General features: G+C 45.6%; 1 protein-coding gene and 1 non-coding gene across 4 annotated transcripts; both read right to left on the reverse strand.

Annotated features, from left to right (window-relative positions):
- Positions 1-12,250: 12,250 nt before the first annotated feature.
- LOC144377201 (trehalase-like) lies at positions 12,251-19,173 on the reverse strand. Of its 3 annotated transcripts, XM_078047116.1 has the most exons (4): positions 18,931-19,173; positions 18,577-18,688; positions 17,885-17,938; positions 17,070-17,637 (listed from the first exon to the last, which is right to left on the reverse strand). In XM_078047116.1, exons 1-3 carry the CDS (start codon positions 19,156-19,158, stop codon positions 17,934-17,936), a joined length of 345 nt encoding a protein of 114 aa, XP_077903242.1. In that variant the 5' UTR covers positions 19,159-19,173; the 3' UTR covers positions 17,070-17,637; positions 17,885-17,933. The 3 variants fall into 3 exon arrangements, with proteins under 3 accessions (XP_077903240.1, XP_077903242.1, XP_077903241.1); XM_078047114.1 differs by lacking the exons at positions 17,070-17,637; positions 17,885-17,938 and adding an exon at positions 12,251-15,654; XM_078047115.1 differs by lacking the exon at positions 17,885-17,938.
- On the reverse strand, positions 13,902-14,029 carry LOC120890165 (small nucleolar RNA SNORA20). The gene has a single exon (XR_005734413.1). It is a non-coding gene; the product is annotated as a small nucleolar RNA SNORA20 (small nucleolar RNA).
- Positions 19,174-20,356: the final 1,183 nt, after the last annotated feature.

Consider the following 20,356-nt stretch of genomic DNA (forward strand, 5'->3'; position numbering starts at 1 on the left):
AGGAGGCTGGAGCAAGGAGGCAGCTCGGCCATGATGCAAGGGGGCCAAGACTCAGGCTTGAAGCAACGGGGTGGGATTGGGGGAGCTCACGGGGAAGTGCCTCCTGCAGGACACAGGCTTGCGGTCGGTCGGAGGCTGTCAGCCTCAGCGCCTGAGCAGTGTGTGCCACCGTTCAAAGAACTTGGGCTAAATTTATCGGTATTTGAGCAAAGAAGGGATTCATGAACCAGGCAACGCGCGGGAACAGTAAAGTTCAGGGAGCTCCCCGGAGCAGCAGGGCAGTATTTACAGACGGAAGAAGGAAGTGCCTGCAGGAATAACCCGTTGGGTTACCACTTGGCCTTGGCTTCGTTTGGACCTGTCTGAGAAGTTTGCAGCCTGTGATTGGCTGAAAGCGCAGGTGCAGTGTTGGCTGAGACTCGGCCACTGCTTAGGAAACTGTGCTCCCAAGGGAGCCTGCCCTCACCTACCTGTGAAGTTTGGTTATAGTTTGGAGGAGCTTTAGGACGATTTTAATTGTTCTTGTTTTGGTAAACTAATCAGTTTTAAGGGATTGGCTAAAACCTTGAATACTGACACCACTTTCTGCCATCATCATAATGGACTTGTTTTGTCTCAGTATGAAATTCACAATTCACAAAAATCCAATTAGTTGGGCGGTTGGGCAGTGCTTTATGCTTTATGTTTTTGTTGTTCTGTGCATATGAATCATTCAGTAACAAAGGATGTCCACAGAGAAGCATTTAGGACTTTTGAAGGGATACAACACACCAGGGAGATGATTACAGTGGCAATCTGGGAGAGGATGACAATAAACTGATGTATGCTTTTTTTTTAAAAAAAAAAAAGGGTGGTATTTATTGAATGTTTATCATGTTTGCACCATTGTAAAGTCAAAAAATTGTAAGTGGAACCGCTGTTAGGCAGGGATTGTCTTGTGTTATTTTCTTCAAAACAAATATTTCATTATTATAAGAATACCTTTTCATTGACTTATTTTGATTTTGATTATAATGATTAATTACTTCCCTGAGGAAAATAGGAGTCTTTTCAAAAGTAAGCAACTTCTCGAAGAGTTTTGCAGTTTTTTCCCAGTTTCAGTGTGAGTAGCTGCATGACCCTAATTCAAGCACCTACTGATTACCATACACTTAAAGGGTGAGTTTCAATAGGTTATTTGTAAAAGTGTACTTTTTTTTTTAAGTTGCTTTTTGACACATGTCTCCATGAACTTAACTGACAAAAATCAAATAATTCAAAGTTCACACGATAAAGATAGTTCAATAGTATTCTAGTTCAATTAGTCATAGTCTTTGTTCCAGGCATGATTGCAATTAAGGACCATGGGTCAATATAAAATGGTTTGATTTAAAGGGGCATCCATTTTTGTTGTTAGCCTGGTAATACAAATTATAGTTACCTGGATACCCCACTGGAAGAAATGAAAAGATTGGAAAATTACCCTGGAGTGGGGGGATGGGGAACAGGGGATAGGGTTAGTGTCATGCACCTGAATCCCATGGACTTGGAAGGTTGATCACAGGAGGATCACGAGTTTGAGGCCAGCCTTAGCAACTCTGCAAGACCATGAACAATTTAGTGAAATCCTATCTCAAAGTAAAAAATATAAAGGACTGGGGATACACCTCAGGGGTAAATCACCCCTGAGTTCAATCCCCTGAACCAAAAAATAATAAAAAAATTAGAATAGTCCAGCTTATTGTCCACCATTCAGGATGCCTGCAAACCATCTGTTAGCTGCTCTCAGAAATATCTCCTGTGTTCCTTCCTTCTGAGAAATTTCCTTCATGTATCTAGAAGCAGCATCTAGAGCAAATCTAGGATTTAGTCACTTTTAAATGTAGCTTTTGTAGTAATAAAGTCAGGGAAAAGACAAGACAATGTTCAGTTTGTTCAGCACTGTTTGTAAACCTCAAACTTGGGCAAAGGGACTTAGAGCTTCAGGATGAGCTGTTAAGTGCTTTTGTTGGTCACAAATGTTCTCTTTACCTCCTTGGAGTGTCTTCTACCCACCTGAACCCTTGGGAGGTATGATTGGCTACAAAATCCAAGATTTCTAGCAATTTATGGATTAGCTTTAAATTCCATACCACTTGTACCCTACTTCCAAGAATACTCTTGCACCCCCAGGAACACTTTTGGGAACATTTCTTGGTGAAACTAACTTATCTTTATCCATTTTGAGGTTAGTACTAATTCCAGTTATTGAACACCGAGGCTTCTGATTGTGGGAGGTATCTTGGGAGCTTTCAGAGAAAGCTATTTGGAAGGCAAGAAAGAGCCAGGTCACATATCCAGGTTCTGCAACCAGACAGGAGGCTGAACACAGTAAGTAAAACTCCCTCTGCTCAATAGAGGCCCTCAGAGGCTGGGAAAGAGCGCCACCTGGTGTCATTAGAGCAGAGTTCAGTTAAATTTGTTTGCCTGTAATTTTGTGCTGATCTTGAACAGGGTCCAGTAGAAAACTTACTTTATTGTGGATTCTGAATAATATGCTATAAGGATACATAACACAGTTAGTGGAAAGGAACTTTATTGGATTTAATACGTGAAATCATAAAGTGATTACTCATGCCTATGTAGATAGTCCCCAGGTCATGAGGACTCTTTCCTGGAAGCACAAAATACCTTTTTCATCACTCGATGGGTCTTATACATTTGATAGTAATTGGGGAAAAAATAGGGGTATTGTATTAGTCATGTTAATAAAGAAATACTTGAGGCAAGTAACTTATAAAGAAAAAAAGATGTATTTTGGCTTAGGGTTTCTGTAGGATCTAGTCTAAGATTGAGTGACCCCTTTGCTTGGGGCCTCTGGTGAGGGAGGGTGGTACATCATGGTAGGAGCATGTGGTGCAGCAAGCCATTTGCCAGGAAGCAGTGAGACTGAGAGGCTGGGAACCCACAGTCTCCTTGAAGAGCAGGACCCCAGGGACCTAAAGGACATCCCTCCAGGTGCCATCTCTCAAAGACTCCAGCACCTTCCACCAGCACCTCCCAGGGTGAAGCCTGGGAGGTGCTGGTGGAAGGTCTTTGGGAAACGTCCCTCCACACCACCACAGGACCTATTCTGAGCAAGTGCAGGAAGTCAAGTAGCAGTGATGTTTAGAAGTTCAAGGTAGCTTTCCATTCTTCCTTTGGGGCTGTGGGGGGCTGTCCCTGGGATGGTGAAGAGGCACAGGCATTAGTGAGATGTTTCCTGACTTGGAGGCATTAACCTACAAACCCAGCAACTGCTCTGGTTTCTGGCCAGAGCAGGAGTATAGGAAGCCTGTTCTCCTGTATAAAACCTCATGTAACTCCTGCTCCTAACCCCGGAGGCGGCCTACAGGGCAAGGGTCTAAAGCCTTACGCCACAGCATACTCCACCAGGTAGAAGAAGCCCTTCGTGAACTCAAAAAACTTAACTCCAGAAAAACCCATAAGCCAATCAATAAATGGGCAAAGGAACTGGACAGGCACTTTACAGAAGAAATACAAATGGTCGAAAAAAATGTTCAACATCTCTAGAGAAATGCAAATTAAAATGACACTGAGATTCCATCTAACTCTAATCAGAATGGCAATCATCAAGAATACAAGTAACAATAAATGTTGGCGGGGGTGTAGGGAAAGGTTTATTCATACATTGCTGATAGGACTGAAAATTGGGGCAACCACTCTAGAAAGCAGTGTGGAGATTCCTTAGAAAACTTGGAATGGAACAACCATTTGACCCAGTTACCCCACTCCTCAGTATATACCCAAAGGGCTTAAAAATCAGCATCCTATAGTGACATGGCCACATCAATGTTTATAGCAGCTCAATTCACAATAGCTAAGCTATGGAACCAACCTAGGTGCCCTTCAACAGGTGAACAGATAAAGAAAATGCGGTACATATATATAGTGGAATATTACTCAGTTATAAAGAAGAAGGAAATTATGGAATTTGCCGGCAAATGGATGAAACAGGAGAATATCGTGCTAAGTGCAATAAGCCAGTCCCCCCCCAAAAAATGTTCTCTCTGATATGCAGATGCTAACCCACAACAAGGGAGGGTGAGGAAGGGAAGAGTAGAAGTTCATTGGATTAGAGAAAGGGGAATGAAGGGAAGGGAGGGGGATGAGAATAGGAAAGACGGCAGAATGAATCAGACATAACTTACCTATGCTCATATCGTGTTCAACCACAAGAATGGGATCCTAATTAGAATTAGTTGTACTCCACGTATATATAATATGTCAAAAATACACTCTATTGTCCTAAATTGTCTAAAAAAAAAGAACAGATAAAAAAAAAAATAACAAGAGGCCCTTTGTGACCCACCAACGATGACAACCAGACCTTTCATGATCTAGAACCCAGAGAATTTGAGGCTTTGGGAAGTAACACCAGACAAAGACTGCCCTTGAACTCCACTGGAAGGGACCATATCAAAATCGATCCACAAACTATGGTCCCGGGGATTTTCCTGTGAGGAAAGGGAGGGGGATGGGACACAGGAACTAGGAGAAAGGGAGACTATTGTAGACTTTTATGATGAAAGAGAAGTCTTGATCCACAATCTTGGGAAAGCTGCCCACATCTGGGATGCCGCTGCTTCTGGGGAAGCACTTCCCTGGCTAGCTTTACAGGAAGGTCTGCCACAGGTGTGCAGATCCCGGAATCTGGCCCTTCTGAGTTGAGAGACATGGATCCAAGACTCAGGCCCTGAAGTCCTGCTGTAGAGAAGCGTTTGGTGTGGTCCTCTCCAACGGGGCCCAAGGGCAGTCTTTCTGTGGTGTCATTTCCAAGAGCCTCAATCTCTAGGTTCTAGATCATGAAAGGTATGGCTGTCATCAGTTGGTGGATCTCTTCTCTTCCCTGGTGGAAATATGCTTTGGCATAATGCACCAGAACCTTGCCCTGTGGAGTCATATCAGGGGCTGTGAGTGGGAGATAATGATTTCATAAGGTGTCAAAGGTTTTCGAGCGGAGGGCACCTGAAGGCTGTCAATGGGCAATACCTTTGACCAAGGGTGATCCAGTCCTCTCGGTTAGCTTTGCCTGATGCCACTGTGTTTGTAATACCTTATTTAATTGCTTCCCAGTTTCATACCTCTATCAGTGAGGACTTTGCCATTCGCGCCCCATAAGGGAAATACATTTCTAATAACCTTGTCACTACTATTCTAGCACCAAACGTCCTTCACAGGAAAGCTTCTATTCAGGCAGAAAGCAAGGTAACAATTGAATAAAATCCATCTGTATGTGTTTGAATGATCCAGCAGGTACCAGGTATGTGTCCTCTGAAGCTTGTTTTGTTTTTGCTTTGGGGTACTGGGTATGGAACCCATGCATGCTAGGCAAATTGTCTATACTGAGCCACATCCCTAGTCCTTTGATTTTTTTTGAGACAGGTTCTCACTAACTCGCACAGTCTGGCCTCACACTTGCGATCCTCCTGCCTCAGCTCCTGACTACTTGGGATCACAGGTGTGCACCCTCACGTGTGGCTCACCTGAGGTTTTTATTGTCTTACCTGGATTATGGACTTGACATACCAAACATTGGCCATACACCATTTTAGTAGTTCTAGAACAGTCACCACAACCATGTTTTCTCATAAATGGGGTCATTTTACCTTTCTCATGATGAACTGTTTCACAAAAAACTTTTTTTTAAAGAGAGAGAGAGATGAGAGAGAATTTTAATATTTATTTATTTATTTTAGTTCTCGGCGGACACAACATCTTTGTATGTGGTGCTGAGGATTGAACCCGGGCTGCACGCATGCCAGGCGCTACTGCTTGAGCCACATCCCCAGCCCCACAAAACACTTTTAATAATGGAAATTTTGAGGAATCAGGAAAGAGTAGGCAACCATGCAGCCTCTCCACTAGTTTGTGTTTAACATTGTCTGAACATCCAATTAAACACAGGTTTTTCTCTCCAACTCAGGTGTACAGCACCATTGAATAAGTAGGTTGTCGGGCAATTTGACTTGGATGTCACTCACATTGCCTGTCTTAATCTCAGTACTGGCTGACTTAGCATGAAAATCTGCCAAATAATTTCCTTGTTAAATAATTTCCTTGTTATCTAATTGATTCTTGTTTTGCTTAATGTTGAGTTAGCAGTTTAATGAACCAGTTCATCCAATGCTGTGATTTTTTTTTTTTTTTTGTACTGGGGAGTAAAGCCAGGGACGTTTAACCACTGAGCCACAACCCAGCCCTTTTTATATTTTATTTAGAGACAGGCTCTTGCTGAGCTGCTTAGTTAAACTTTGAACTAAGCTGGCTTTGAACTTTCAATCCTCCTACCTCAGCCTCCCAAACTGCTGGGATTAAGGCTTGTGCCAACGCACCCAGCCTAATGATGTGATCTTAAAGTGATCAGAAATATATAAGTGTCAGAGTCCTTGCTGTGAATCTCCTTGAAGGCAAAATATTTGGCTTTTAGTTATGCAGAAATATATCATAGTAAACAATTAACCATCTATGACAAGACCCCAAACAACTACCATTAAACATCTGATAAGAGATCATTACAATGACAAAGACATTTGATTATTTCTGTTGCTTATAACATTTTAAGTTAATAACTGTGGGGGCTGGGAATGTGGCTCAGTGGCAAAGCGCTTGTCTATCTCGTGAGGCACTGGGTTCGATCTTCAGCACCACATTAAAAATAAATAAATAAAGATATTTTTCAAAGTACTTCTCTTTAGTTGTTGATGGATATGATACATTTATGTATGTATGTGGTGCTGAGGATCGAACCCTGTGCCTCATGCATGCTAGGCGAGCGCTCTTCCACTGAGCCAAAACCTGAGTCCAAGCTGAAAATAAAGGTATTGTGTCCATCTACAACTTAAAAAAAAAAAAAAAAGAATAACTATGATTATGAGTGATAGTGGTACACCAGGACAAGCAGATTTCTGTGAGTTTCATATAACTTCTGAAACAGTTATTAATAACATATCTATACAAATATAATTCAAAGAAGGTTTAGCATTGCTTTTTTTTTATACTAGGGATTGAACCCAGGAACACTTAATCACTGAGCCTCATCCCCAGACCTTTTTTATATTTTTTATTTAGAGACAGGATCTCACTGAATTGCTGAGGCTGGCTTTGAACACAAGATCCTCCTGCCTCAGCCTCTCGAGCTGTTGGAATTGCAGGCGTGCACCACGGTGCCCAGCTTAGCATTGCTTATTGACAATGCTTTCTGTATAATCGAATACACCAAATAAGTGCAATTAGTTTACTATTTCTCTTATTATAGAAAGAGGGATTCTTCTGAGGTATCGCAAAAGCTCACCTAGAAAATCCTAAAGTTAATTCAAGGTCAAGAAAGAGAATTTAGAGTTTGATTTGGGGAAGTAAAAAAATAACAGTGGCAGGCTAGGATTGTGGCTCAGTGGCAGAGTGCTTGTCTCGCATGTGTGAGGCACTGGGTTCCATCCTCAGCACCAAATATGAATAAATAAATGAAAAATCTACAACTAAAAAATATTTTTTTAAAAAAAACAACGGCTTAAAACACTTGATCAAAGTAGGATCACAGGTCAGTGTGAACAGTAGTCATTTAGACAAAGGGATAATTAAGACATCAAAGGCAAATATGGAAAGTTACTTAATTGTAGAAAAGCTAAAATTCAGCTTTATAGAGGCCTCAGTTTTTGTAATTGATCAAAAACCTAATAAAGCCGGGTGCACACCAGTAATCCCAATGGCTGAGGAGTCTGAGGCAGGAGGATCACCAGTCCAAAGGCAGCCTCAGCAATGGAAGGTACTAAGGAACTCAGTGAGACTCTGACTCTAATTAGAATACAGAGTAGGGCTGGGGATGTGGCTCAGTGGTTGAGTGCCTCTGAATTTAATCCCTGGTACCCCACCAAAAAAAAAAAAAGACCTAATAAACATAACATGAAGAGTCGGGTGCTATGGTGCACACCTGTAATCCCAGCAGCTCAGGAGGCTAAAGCAGGAGGATCTGGAGTTCAAAGCCAGCCTCAGCAATTTAGCAAGGTTGTAAGCAACTCAGCGAGACTGTGTCTCTAGAAAATACAAAAGGGGCTGGGATGTTGCCTGGCATGGTGGCTCACACCTGTAATCCCAGTGGCTTGGAAGCCTGAGGCAGGAGGATTGTGAATTCAAAACCAGCCTCAGCAAAAGTGAGGCACTAAGCAACTCAGTGAGACCCTGTCTCTAAATAAAATACAAAATAGGGCTGATGTGGCTCAGCGGTGAAGTGCTCCTGAGTTCCATCCCCGATACCCCCAAAACAAAACTAAACTAAACTAAAAAGGGATGGGATGTGGCTCAGTGGTTAAACAACCCTGCGTTCAATCGCTAGTGCTCTCCCCTGCAAAAATCAAACTTCCTAACTTGTCCTATGAGGCTAGCATTATCCTGATACCAAAACCAGATAAAGACATAACAAGAAAAGAGGATCACAGTCCAATATCCTCTATGCATACAGGTGTGAGAGTCCTCAACAAAATACTAACACACCAAACCCAACAATTTATTAGAAAGAGATACACTATGAGCAAATGAGATTTATTCAAGGAATGCAAAGGTGTTGTGCACTGTGAATGTAATATAAATAATTGAACTGTATACCTAAAATGGCTAAAATGCCAAATTTTATGTTGCACAGTTTGACCGTCATAAAAAAAAGAATTAAGAAGAAAGAATTAAGAATTAGGAAGAGGGCTGGGAATGTGGCTCAGGCGGTAGCGCGCTCGCCTGGCATGCGTGCGGCCCGGGTTCGATCCTCAGCACCACATACCAACAAAAATGTTGTGTCCGCCGAGAACTAAGAAATAAATATTAAAAAATTCTCTCTCTCTCTCTCTCTCTCCCCTCTCTCACTCTCTCTTTAAAAAAAAAATAAAAGAATTAGGAAGAAAGTGTATGACATCTGGCCATCAGGGGTGACAGTGGTAGGGAGAGGAGCCCTATCAAGGGGCCTCTCTGAACTGGGCCACCTTGCCTGAGTTGAGAAATTAAACTGAGCCTAAAGCTGCCTCCCTAAGGGCCAAACTGCGTTCACGTGTTATTGGCCAGTCTGCAACTTAACTTGAGAATAAACTCTTGAAACCAAGCTGCTGGGTCTCAAACTGATCAGGTGTGTTCAAATTGGCAAGCACTGAGTGGAGACCCATCAGGCTCTTTTCTTTCTTTCTTTTTTTAGCATCTGTGGGATTGTGTGTGTGTGTGTGTGTGTGTGTGTGTGTGTGTGTGTGTGTGTTGCTGGCATTGAACCCAGGGTCTTGTGCATGCGAGGCAAGCACTCTTCCAACTGAGCTATATCCTCAGCCTTTCAGATTGGGGATTGAACCCAGGGGCACTCTACCCACGGGCTAGCTCCCCATTCCTTTTCATTCTTCATTTTGAGTCAGGTCTCCATAAGTTTCCATGTTCCAGAGACTGGTCTTGAATTTGCGATCCTCCTGCCCCAGCCTCCGGAGTAGCTGTACAGCCGTGAGCTGCTATTCCCAGCTCTCTAATCAGGCTATTTCTGTATGGCATTTCCTTTTTCTCCCTATAAATACTGACTTTACTGGTTCAGGGTGTTAGGGTCTGTAAACAAGTCAGGATGGCGCCTGGCATTTTGCCAGGGGGAGTGGTTTGTGAAGTAACGCCAGCGAGCCATTAAGTGTGGAGATTCCTTATTGGTTGACTGCTGTATCTAGTTTATGTTAATTAGATAAGCTGTGTGGAATGTATAAATACCCCTCCTGTCCTACAATAAACGGCTCCCACTTCTGCTGTATCAATGTACACAAGTTGTTCATCACACACCCCCCCCCCCCCGCCTGGTTATTTTGCTGCAGGTGGACTGTGGCATCAGGGTGCTGCCTGACTCATGAATCCACTTCTTTGTTCAAATAAATGCTGCTGAATTTAATTTGTTTAAAATTTCTCTTCTAACAGATTGGTATCAGAAGTGGAATCTGAAGCAGACCTCCAGCGGGGCTTGGTGGTGCATGCCTGTCATCTCAGTGGCTCTGGAGGCTGAGGCAGGAAGATCTCGAGTTCAAAGCCAGCCTCAGCAATTTAGCGAGTCCCTAAGCAACTTAGTGAGACCCTGTCTCTAAATAAAATATATTTTTAAAAAGGCTGGGGATGTGGCTCAGTGGTCGAGTAGTCCTGAGTTCAATCCCCAATATTCTCCCCGAAAACAGCAACAACAACTAAACAAAGCAAAACAACACAGACCTCCAGAGATGCCCCAGGAGTACCAAGTGCCCAAGCAAAGTGACCCACTAGGACCCACGGTGCCCTTCAATCTGCTGCAGCAACTGAGTTCATGGGGGGAGTTCTTTATTAGATTCAAGCTCTAAAAATTTGTATTTTAAACTCTCTGGCTTTAAACAAAAGAGAAATGACTCATCACAGGAAAACCTCAACACAAGTAATATCTGACTTTGCATCAGAAGCAAGGGAGCCAGTGGCATATTTAAAGTACTTAAGGAAAAACCTGCCAACCAAGAATCCTTTTTAAATTTGTTCTTCTTAGTCTTTGACATATCATACCCACATGGAGTATAACTTCCCATTCTTGCAGTGGTACATGATGTGGAGTTATGCTGGTTGTGTATTCACCTATGAACACAGGAAAGTTACGTCCAATTCATTCTACTGCCTTTCCCATTCCCAGCCCCCTCCCTTTCCCCTTCTCCCTCCATCCAATCCAGAGAACCTCCACTCTCCAGTGCACTATTGTGAGTCAGCATCTGCATATCAGAGAGAACATTTGGCCTTTGTTTTTTGGCGGGGGACTGGCTTATTTCACATAGCACGATAGTCTCCAGTTCCATCCATTTACCCACAAATGCCATAATTTCATTCTTCTTTTTGGCTGAATAATATTCTGTTGTGTATGTATACCACATTTTCTTAATCCATTCACCTGTTGAAGGGCACCTAGGTTAGTTCTATAGCTTAGCTGTTGTGAATTGAGCTGCTATAAACTTTGATGAAGTCACATCACTGTAATGTGCTGATTTTAAGTCCTTTGGGTATATGCCAACGAGTGGGGCAACTGGGTTAAATGGTGGTTCCACTCCAAGTTTTCTGAGGAATCTCCATGCTGCTTCCTGGAATGACAACCCAGAATCTTCTGTCCAACAAAGCTAAACTGAGTCTAAAGCTGCACTAAAAAAAAAATCTCATGGAACCACAGCAGTATATATGATCTATCACTGACTGAATGATTTTTTGGTTTTAGATTCATAGCAAATTTGAACAGGAAGTGAAAGAATTCCCAGAGCCTGGGATTCTGCACAGGCACCATCTTCCCCTGTGTCAGCTCTGGGCCCCACAAGAGCACCTGTGTTACAATCAAACGCACAGGCCAAAGTACACACTGGGACTCACTCTTGGTGTTGCAGGTTCTGTAGGTCTTAAAAAATGTAGAGTGGCATGTACCCACCTCTATCGTATCACACAGGACATTTTCAAATCATTCCCCCCCTCCTCTGACTCCTACCAACCACTGATTTTTTTTTTTTTTTTGGTACCGGGGATTGAACTCAGGGGTGCTTAACTCCTGAGCCCCTTTTAAAATATATTATATTTAGAGACAGAGTCTCACTAAGTCGATTAGGGCTTTGCTAATTTCCAGCCTCCTGCCTCAGCCTCCTGAGCCACTGGGTTCACAGGCCCTTATCACTGCACCTGGCTCGGTACCCCACCCCTTTTTTACTTTTTATTCTGAGACAGGTTCTCACCAAGTTGCTGAGGGCCCTGCTAAGTTGCTGAGGCTGGCTTTATACTTGGGATCCTCCTGTTTCAGCCTCCCAGGTCTCTGGGACTACAAAGTATTTTGCCAAATACCCTATTGACCTAGTTATGCAGTTCTTCCCTCTAGCCTGTGGATGAATGTGTTGAATTACATTAGTTGACTTTCAAATGTTGAACCAGCCTTGCACAGGAAGGATAAATCCCAAGAGGTGGTGGTGTATTGTTCCTTTTATGAATTGTTGGATTCAATTTCCAAATAGTTTTCTTGAGGAATTTTGCTTCTATATTTATGAGAGATATTTATCTGTTGTTTTCCTTTCTTACAACATTTTGTCTGGTTTTGGTGTTGGTGTAATGCTAACTTCACAATCAGTTAGGAAATAGTTTCTCTGCCTTTGTCTTCTGGATGAGATTGTAGAGAACTTGTATAATTTCTTCCTAAGACATTTTGTAGAATTTATCTGTGGACCCATCTGGGCCTGGCCTCTTATTATTGATTCCATTTCTTTTTTTTTAAATATTTTTTTTAGAGAGAGAGAGAGAATTTTAATATTTTATTTTTTAATTTTCGGCGGACACAACATCTTTGTTTGTATGTGGTGCTGAGGATCGAACCCGGGCCGTATGCATGCCAGGCAAGCGCGCTACCGCTTGAGCCACCTCCCCAGCCCCTGCTTTTCTGACATTAGTAATTCATGCCTTTTTTTCACAGCTGGGCTACAGACTTTTTTCTTTTTCCTTTTGGTGCTAGGGAATGAACCCAGGAGTGTTTAACCTCTGAGTCACATCCACAGCCTTTTTCTGTTTTATCTTGAGACAGTGTCTCACTGAGTTGCTTAGGGCCTCACTAAATTGCTGAGACTGGCTTTGAACTTGCCATTCTCCTGCCTCAGTCCCCTGAGTTGATTCAGGTGTGCTCCACCACGCCTGGCTTGGGCTAGAGACTTATCAGTTATAATGACGTCTTCAAGAAGCAGCTTCAGGTTTTATGGATTTTCCCTCTTGCTTCCCTGTTTTTCATGTCATTGATTTCTGCTCTATTTTTCATTATTTGTTTTCTTCTGCTTACTTTGGATTTAATTTGCTCTTTCTAGTTTTCTAAGGTGAAAGCTTAGACTATTGATTTTAGATCTTCCTTCTTTTCTAATAAATGCATTCCGTGCTATGAATTTCCTTCAATCACTGAGTTCACTGTCTATGACAAATTTTGACAAGTTAGAGTCCACTCAAATAAATACGGTGCCACCTCCTGGGCTGTGAGAACACAATAACCAAGTTAGCCTGACTCCCTCCCGGCTGCCCTGGGCCTTTCATCTCACTTATCCACTGACTGCAATCACTGACTATGTGGCTGTGGTCAGAATAAGAAAAATAGGGCCCAAGATGGTAGAGTGTGTGCTTAGCGTGTGTGAAGCTCCAGGTTTGATCCCCAGACGATATACAATTAAAAAAAGTTTTGATTTTGCCGTCACTCCTTCTCTAATGCTCTTACCTAGTTTATATTGTCTCAGCCTCTGGCCTGCATGAAGCTCCTTCCTCTGCAAGTTTTGTTGTTGTTGTTGTTGTTTCGTTTTTAAACACTTCGTGCAAAGTAGCTCTCCTGCCCCAGGACTCAATTTTTTGTTTGTCTGTGTAAGTTCTCATTTCATCTCGTTTCATCGGAAGGATCCATTCATAAGATAAAGAATTCTAGGTTGATGGGGTTTATTTATTTATTTATTTCTCTTTACACTTTAAATATTTCACTCTGTTCTCTTTTCACTGCTCGGGTTTCTGAGAATTCTGATTTAATTCTTCTTCTGGCTACGCATGGTGTTTCCTTCCTCTGGCTTCTTTGGGGATTTTTCTCTTTAACTTTGAATTTGTGAGTGTGGATCTAAAAGGCCTAGGTGTAGATTTTGGAGGTGTCTATCCTACTTGGTGTCCTCTGAGCTTCCGGAATCCGTTGTTTGGTGTCTGATATTATATTGAGAGACTCTCATCATTGTTTCGAATATTTCTTCCGTCCTCTTCCCTCTTTTTTCTTCTGTTTTCCGAAATATATGATGCACCTTTTGTAGTCGTCCTACAGTGCTAGAGTATTTTTTATGTTTCAGGCTTTTTTCTTTGTCTTTGAGTTTCAGAAGTTTCTTTCTTTCTTTTTCTTCCAAAAACAATGTCTAGACCATGTAGAAGAGATAAAAGTTACTTCACCTCAATTTACAGTGGCTCAATATTATTTTATCCCTCATGTTTAACTGCTCAGATCCCTGAGAGACTATGGCAGCAAATAAACGAAAAGGTGAGTTTTGGAGGTTTCTGTTAACATATCCTCAAGTTCACTGATTCTCAGCCATGTCCAGTCTAATAAGCTCATCAAAGGCACTTTTCACTTGTTACAGTGTTTTAAAATTTATTGGGTTCCTTTTTGTTACTATAATGGAATACCTGAGGCAGGCTAACATTATAAAGAAAAGAGCTTTAGCTCACAGATTTGGAGGCAGAAAGTCCAAATAGCATGGTGCAGATTCTGGCAAGGGCTCCCCAGTGGATGGCAGAGTACGCGTGGGAGAAAGAGATTATATCACCAAACAGGAAGACAGAGAGAAACTGGGGCCCCACAACCCCCTCTAAGAGCACACCCTACAATTAACCTGAGAACCTCAGTCTAGGTTCTACCTATAAAGTTTTCACTGCTTCAACACTGCCACCTGAGCATCAAGCCTTCTGCACACGGACCCCTGGAGGGACAAAGTGTACAGCAGCATCTCCTTTATTCTTTCTTTGAATTTTCTCCGTTCTGTTATGATTGCCTTAGGTGTTCTTTATGTGGTCTCCCTTCTCCACTAGAACCCTTAGCACATAGTTATCGCAGTCCGAAAATTCCAGCACGCTGCTCTATCCAAGTCTGGTTCACATACTTTATCAGTTTCTTCAAACTCTTTTCGCCTTTTTTTAGGCCTTGTTATTTATTTACTTATTTATTTAGGTGCTGAGGATTGAACATAAGACCCTGTGCATACGAAGCAAGTGCTTTACCACTGACCCACGTCCCCAGCCCTGCCTTGGCATTTTTCATTTCTTTCTCCCTGAGCCCCCTCCGTCCTTCCTTTCTCATTTCTTTCTTCTTCTTCTTTTTTTCTTTTTTAAATTTAGAGCATTACATTTCTACATAGCGTCTGGGTTCCTTTTGACACAATTATACAGACAAGGAATTCGATTTCAATTCCCATTAGCCCTCTCCTTTCCTCCCCTCCTCCCTCTGCCCTGCCCAGGATTTTTTTGTTGAAGGCTAGACATGACTGCTGAGGTTCCTGGTCAGCTAGCTGTGGGTCTCTGTACCTGCCAGTCTGCCCTTCCAGTGTTGGAGAGCAGCGGCTTGCCCGTGACCTTGATTCTCTGGCAGATCTAAGAAACTGTCGATTTTCTGTTGTTCAATGTTTACTTGTTTTGATGGAGTGACCCTCACGTGCCAGACCAGAAACAAGGCGCCCTGCTGGGTTCCTCCTCTGGCTCTGTCTTCCCATCAGCATTCTTTATGTGGTGTGAGTTGCCATCTTTATTTCTTCAAGTCCTAGAGTCTCCAACACTGGGACAACATCCTGTGGTGGAAATCTCGGTCCTTGTCCCGGGTGCTGGTCCAATAATGAGAACACGATTTTGAGAAAAAGGAGAAAGAACGTTGATTGCTTTGCTAGCAAAGGTGAACCTTGGGGCACTCCTGTCCCAGAGGCTGTGAGGGTGCTTTTGTAGAGGTGACTCAAAGGCTGCATTCCGCATGCTCTCTGTTGGAGTTGGGAAATAGCCATTTCTGAGGTCTTCTGGTACCATCCCCAAAGTCTGGATGACTTCTTTCCTGAGGTGGGTGAGTCCTCAAAGGACAGATAACCCAGCCTAGGGTGGGGAGGAAAGGTAATTCCGTTTCCTCTGAGATCAGGACGGGGGAGAGATCAGGAAAGAGCAGGGAAAGAGGAAAGAGAGAAACACATCACTTTAAAACTCACTTGCAGTGGCAGAGCACCAAGGGCTATATTCAAAGCATAAAGTGGACCATGGTTACAATCCCAGACAGTTTCTATTGCCCGAGTGAATGTGTTTTGATGTGTATCATTCTTTCCCTTTTCTTGACATGTATCCCAGATTTTTGTTTGTTTTTGTAAGAAAATAGACATTTGAGACCTTGCATGGTGATGCGTGCCTATAATCCTAGTGACTCAGGAGGCTGAGGCAGGAGGATCACAGGAGGCCAGCCTTGGCAACTTAGCAAGGCCCTGAGAAACTGATGTGACTCCATTTTTGAGAAACCAGCCTCTACCTCAGAGCAGGGCCAGTCCAAAGGGGGGCAGGGGATGACCCTTGTCCTTGGAAAACCTGTTCCTAGGCACATAAGCTACCCTGCTGAGTCATTCATCTGTACCAGATGTCCATGACTCAGCTAATGCAAGTTCCAGAAAAGACCAAAAGAATACTTGAGGCCTGATTCGGACCATAGCGACGACCAATCAGAGTGAGACAGGGAAAATACCTGAAATGCCGGGTGACCCTCCCAGTAGTTTCAGTGATTGATAACTTGATTAGGCAACCCTGCAGTTTAGCATATACACTCTCACAACCTCTTGTGGCCTAAACCAATCATTTCAAATGTATCCACCACTTAAACTAACCAATCACCCCTTCCTGACTTGTTCCCGGCAGTGAATGTACTAATCAATGTTTGATTTTCCTGTGGTATGAAATGATTTGCTGTGTGATGTTGTGACACATAGAGTATCCCCCCAAAACCTATAAATCCTCACTGAACTAAGGATCAGGACCGCTGCGTAGGAAACGGTTGTGAGTCCAGGCTCAAGCTTGCAATAAAAACTCTTGTGTGATTGCATCGGATTCGGCTCCTGGAGGTCTGTTGGGGTCCCACGAATCTGGCATGTCAGCCCTAAGCAACTTAGAGAGACTCTGTCTCAAAGTAAAAATATAAAAAGGGCTGGGAATGTTGCTCAGGGGTAAAGCCCCTCTGGGTTCAATCCCAAGTACCAAAGGAAAAAAAATAGGCATTGTAGGTTATATAATGTAGCAATCTGTGCATTTCCTCTTCCTTGAGTTCATTATTATTTGTTCACCTATGTGTGGACTGTCTGACTGGATTATAACAGTCCCCTGTGTGTTATAGGCACCTTCCTGAGGTGTTAAGGCCATGGTGTGACTCCTTGGAGGGGCCAGAGCTTTGGGTGTGCCTAGTCATTCCAAGGTCTGGGCAGGGCTCTCCCTGAGCACACCCAGCAATTAATCTCCACTAACTGCAAGCCAATTGTTCAACTGTCTTCAACAAGACTCAGGAATATAAATGGATTTGAGAGAGGAATCCTTTAAGGTCTGGAATCCTTTGAAGGCAGAGTCAAATAGTCATTCTGACAGCACTTCCCCTGCCCTCCTCCCCAGCCCCGGGCCCCTGTGGCCTGGGCCCGGCTGGGTGTTTTTCAGTATTGGTAAGCATTTACAAATAAGCAGAACAATAAAGCTTTCGGACTATGTAAGTGTGTGGAAGAACAGGCTGTGGGTACACGGGAGGCAGGGCGGTGTCTTCTTTACCCTGCAGGATTAACACCCCATCAAGGGTTCCAGAAGGGCCCCAGCCCCACCACCTGGCCTCCAGGCCACTGCTCTGCCCCCTGCACTCTGAACAGAGCAGGCTGGGAGATGGGGCAGAGGAGGAAGTGCAGCAGGCAGGGGCAGGTAGTGAGGCCACCTGCTGGTCCCTGGTCACCACGGCAGGAAGCTGAGCAGGAGGTGGAACAGAAGGGCAGCCACCAGGCAGGGGGGCACCTGAGGAGTCATCTGGGTCCCCAAGGTCAGCCGGTCACCATAGCGGTCCAGGAGCATCAGGGCCATTCCATTGGTCCAGCCAAACCCCTCCTGGAGAGAGGCAAGGCCTGTGGGGCCAGATCTTGGGGGAGCCCAAGCCCCTATTTTGAGGGTGTAGGATTCCCTACCCCAGGAGCTCTGTCCCGCCCATCCCCAGGGGTACCAAGGAGCACCAGTCAGGTCCTCCCTGTGGGCCCCAGACAAGGCACATTGGGGCCCAGAGGGTCAAGTCGGTTCTTGTGGACAGTGGAGCCCAGGAGTTGTAAGGTGTTGGCCAGCTCAGCCCTGGCCCGCTCACCTGAACTTCATACTCCCCTCCTCCACATGGCTGTCCACCATTGCTGATGTCATACTGGGGACAAGAGGGCAAGCTGTAGGTCAGGAGCTGTCCCCAAGCCACCACTCCAGCCCCAGGCAACCAGCCTTGGAGCCCTTGGGAGATGCTCTGGCCTGAAGCTCTGGCCCCTGCAGTGCCTGGCGGTGGCCACTGGGCGCCGCCACTGTCCTGGCTGCACAGTCCAGGGTCTGCCAAGCCTGACTCTTCCCCATCTCACCTGGGGGAGGAGGGTGAGGGACATTAAAGTTGGTTCGGATCCAATTCTGGGCCAGTTGAAAAGTCACTTCCTTGGTCGAAGGAGAAGAGGACTTGGCCAAGCCTAGACCCCACCCCAAGCAGAATCTGAATCCCCAGAGCCCCCTTCCCTGGCACAACAGAAGCCTGAATCTTACTGTCCCACAGAGGGAATGAGGCCTGGCTGGGTCCTGAGACCTCTTGGAACCAGAGGCCACCCTGCACTTAACTCAGGGCCCAGGTTTGGAGGGAGAGGAGGGCTGGTTATACTGGACAGGGGAGAGGATGTGTTAGCTGCAGGGCAGAGAGAACAGAGGAGCCAGAGAAAGGACCAGGGGTCCCACATTCCTTCAGTCACCTCCCCAGTCCCGGAGCAGCTGGGGTCCACCCTGGCACAGATCCCCTGCCTGCTTGCCTACCTCTGATGACCAGATCCTGCAGGGGGGCCCAGGCATTGGGGAAATCCCACTGCTGGCCTGTGTTCCGGAGAGAGGTCGGAATCCCATGCTGGTAGGTCAGGACCTGGCTGTCCTAGAAGGTTCCAGACATTGCTGGGACTGTGGGTGGAGCCTGGGCAGGGAGCCAGGATGCTGGGCCCTCAGGGAGCAGAGGGGCCCTTCCTGTCCCTCCTCTTCTTGGCTCACAGCTGTCCCCTGGTGGCCTGAGTGGGACCCGCAGGCGAGGACAGGCACAGACAGCAGTGGGTAGGTGGCTGGCCTGCCAAGTCCCTGCTCAGTGTCTCCAGGGGCTCAGAGCGGCCAGCTGTCCCTCACCTCCAGGTATTTCAGAGCCTTGTCCACGGTGGCAGGGTCAGAGAAGCAGCTGGCCCAGAGCGGGGCGAGGTTGGAAGGGTAAAACTCCAGGTTCTTGCCCTTCTCTGTGTCGTAGTCGAACCAGGCGCCTTTCTGCTCGTCCCACAGGAGGGCACTGAGGGCGGCCAAGCGCTGGGCCCGCAAGTTTCTGTACCTTTCAGCCTGGGAGTGGTTCCCTGGTGGTGGCATTGCATTTGGACTGAACAAGCAGAGCCCTGCCCTTGGGTCCTAAGGAGAGAGCTTCTGAGGTCTGAAGCTGAACATCTGCCTCTAACCCCTGGTTTCAACCCAACAGCCTCCCCAGCCTCCTCAGGTCACCTCCAGGCTGCCGAGTGCTGCCCCCTGTGCCACGTGGGCTCCCCACTGGCTCTCCCCTGCCTGAGCTCCTGGGCCAGGCCTCTCCACCAGGGATGGTACTGGTGCCGTGTGTGGGGGGAACTTCCTCCCCTTTCTCTGAGGCTAAGAGAAGCCAGCAGTTTGCCCAAGTTCACCCAGGACCTGGCGCTCCCTGGCACTGAGGGCTGCTCAGCATGTTGGTGCCGGCACAGCCCCTTCCTCCCCGACCTGAAAACACCTGCACCTTCTTCTGCTGGTTCCTCAGAATCGCTGAACCTCCCACACTAGAGCCGCCAGAAAAGGACAGAGAGGACCTGAAGTGCAAGCCCCCACGGCTCCTGCCCTTGCTGTTCCCGGGACACATTCCTCCATATCTACCACACCTGGGGAAAGCGTTTGGGATTTCCTTCCCTCTTGGCCAGACACTGGGGTGGAGGCTGGCCCCTTGGATCTGGCTTTTTGGTGACAGCCGTGATGTGAGGATAAGGGGACACAGGGGGCCACAGCCTCCCAGTCACTGCCCAGTGCCAAGCTGAGTGGTCGGCTTTCTACTCAGAATCCAGTTGAGCCAGGTCCTCAAGGGCCAGTAGCAGGGAGTTGAGGACACCAAGGCTTGGCCTGATCCGGCCCTGACCACCTGGACGAGCAGCCGCAGACCTGGAGCGGAGCCTGGCCACTGCCTGCTGCTGCCAGGTCTGTGTGGCATGTGGCGCTGCGGAGCCTGGAATGCTGGGGAACCTGATGTGATGTTCCCAGGGACTGGAGAAGGCCTGGTGTGTCGGTGTGCGTGTGAACGCGTTTGTGTGTGTTTGTTGGGAGGGTCTTAAAAGTCTAGTGACAAACAGGGCTGAGAGAAGGAGGGTCCTCTTTCCAAACATGGCAGTGAGCTCAACAGAAAACACTCAGCCAACCAGCCTCTCTGAAGTCCTCATTGCAATTGCTCAAGACAAAGCCTGATTGTTCCAGATACTGTCTTTCCCTTCACACTCCACAGCTGATCACCAACAAGTTCAATCTTCAAAATAAATCCCCTTATCGAACCACTCAGCAC

The sequence above is a fragment of the Ictidomys tridecemlineatus genome, chromosome 4 (assembly GCF_052094955.1).
Source record: "Ictidomys tridecemlineatus isolate mIctTri1 chromosome 4, mIctTri1.hap1, whole genome shotgun sequence".
Taxonomy (NCBI): Eukaryota; Metazoa; Chordata; class Mammalia; order Rodentia; family Sciuridae; genus Ictidomys; species Ictidomys tridecemlineatus.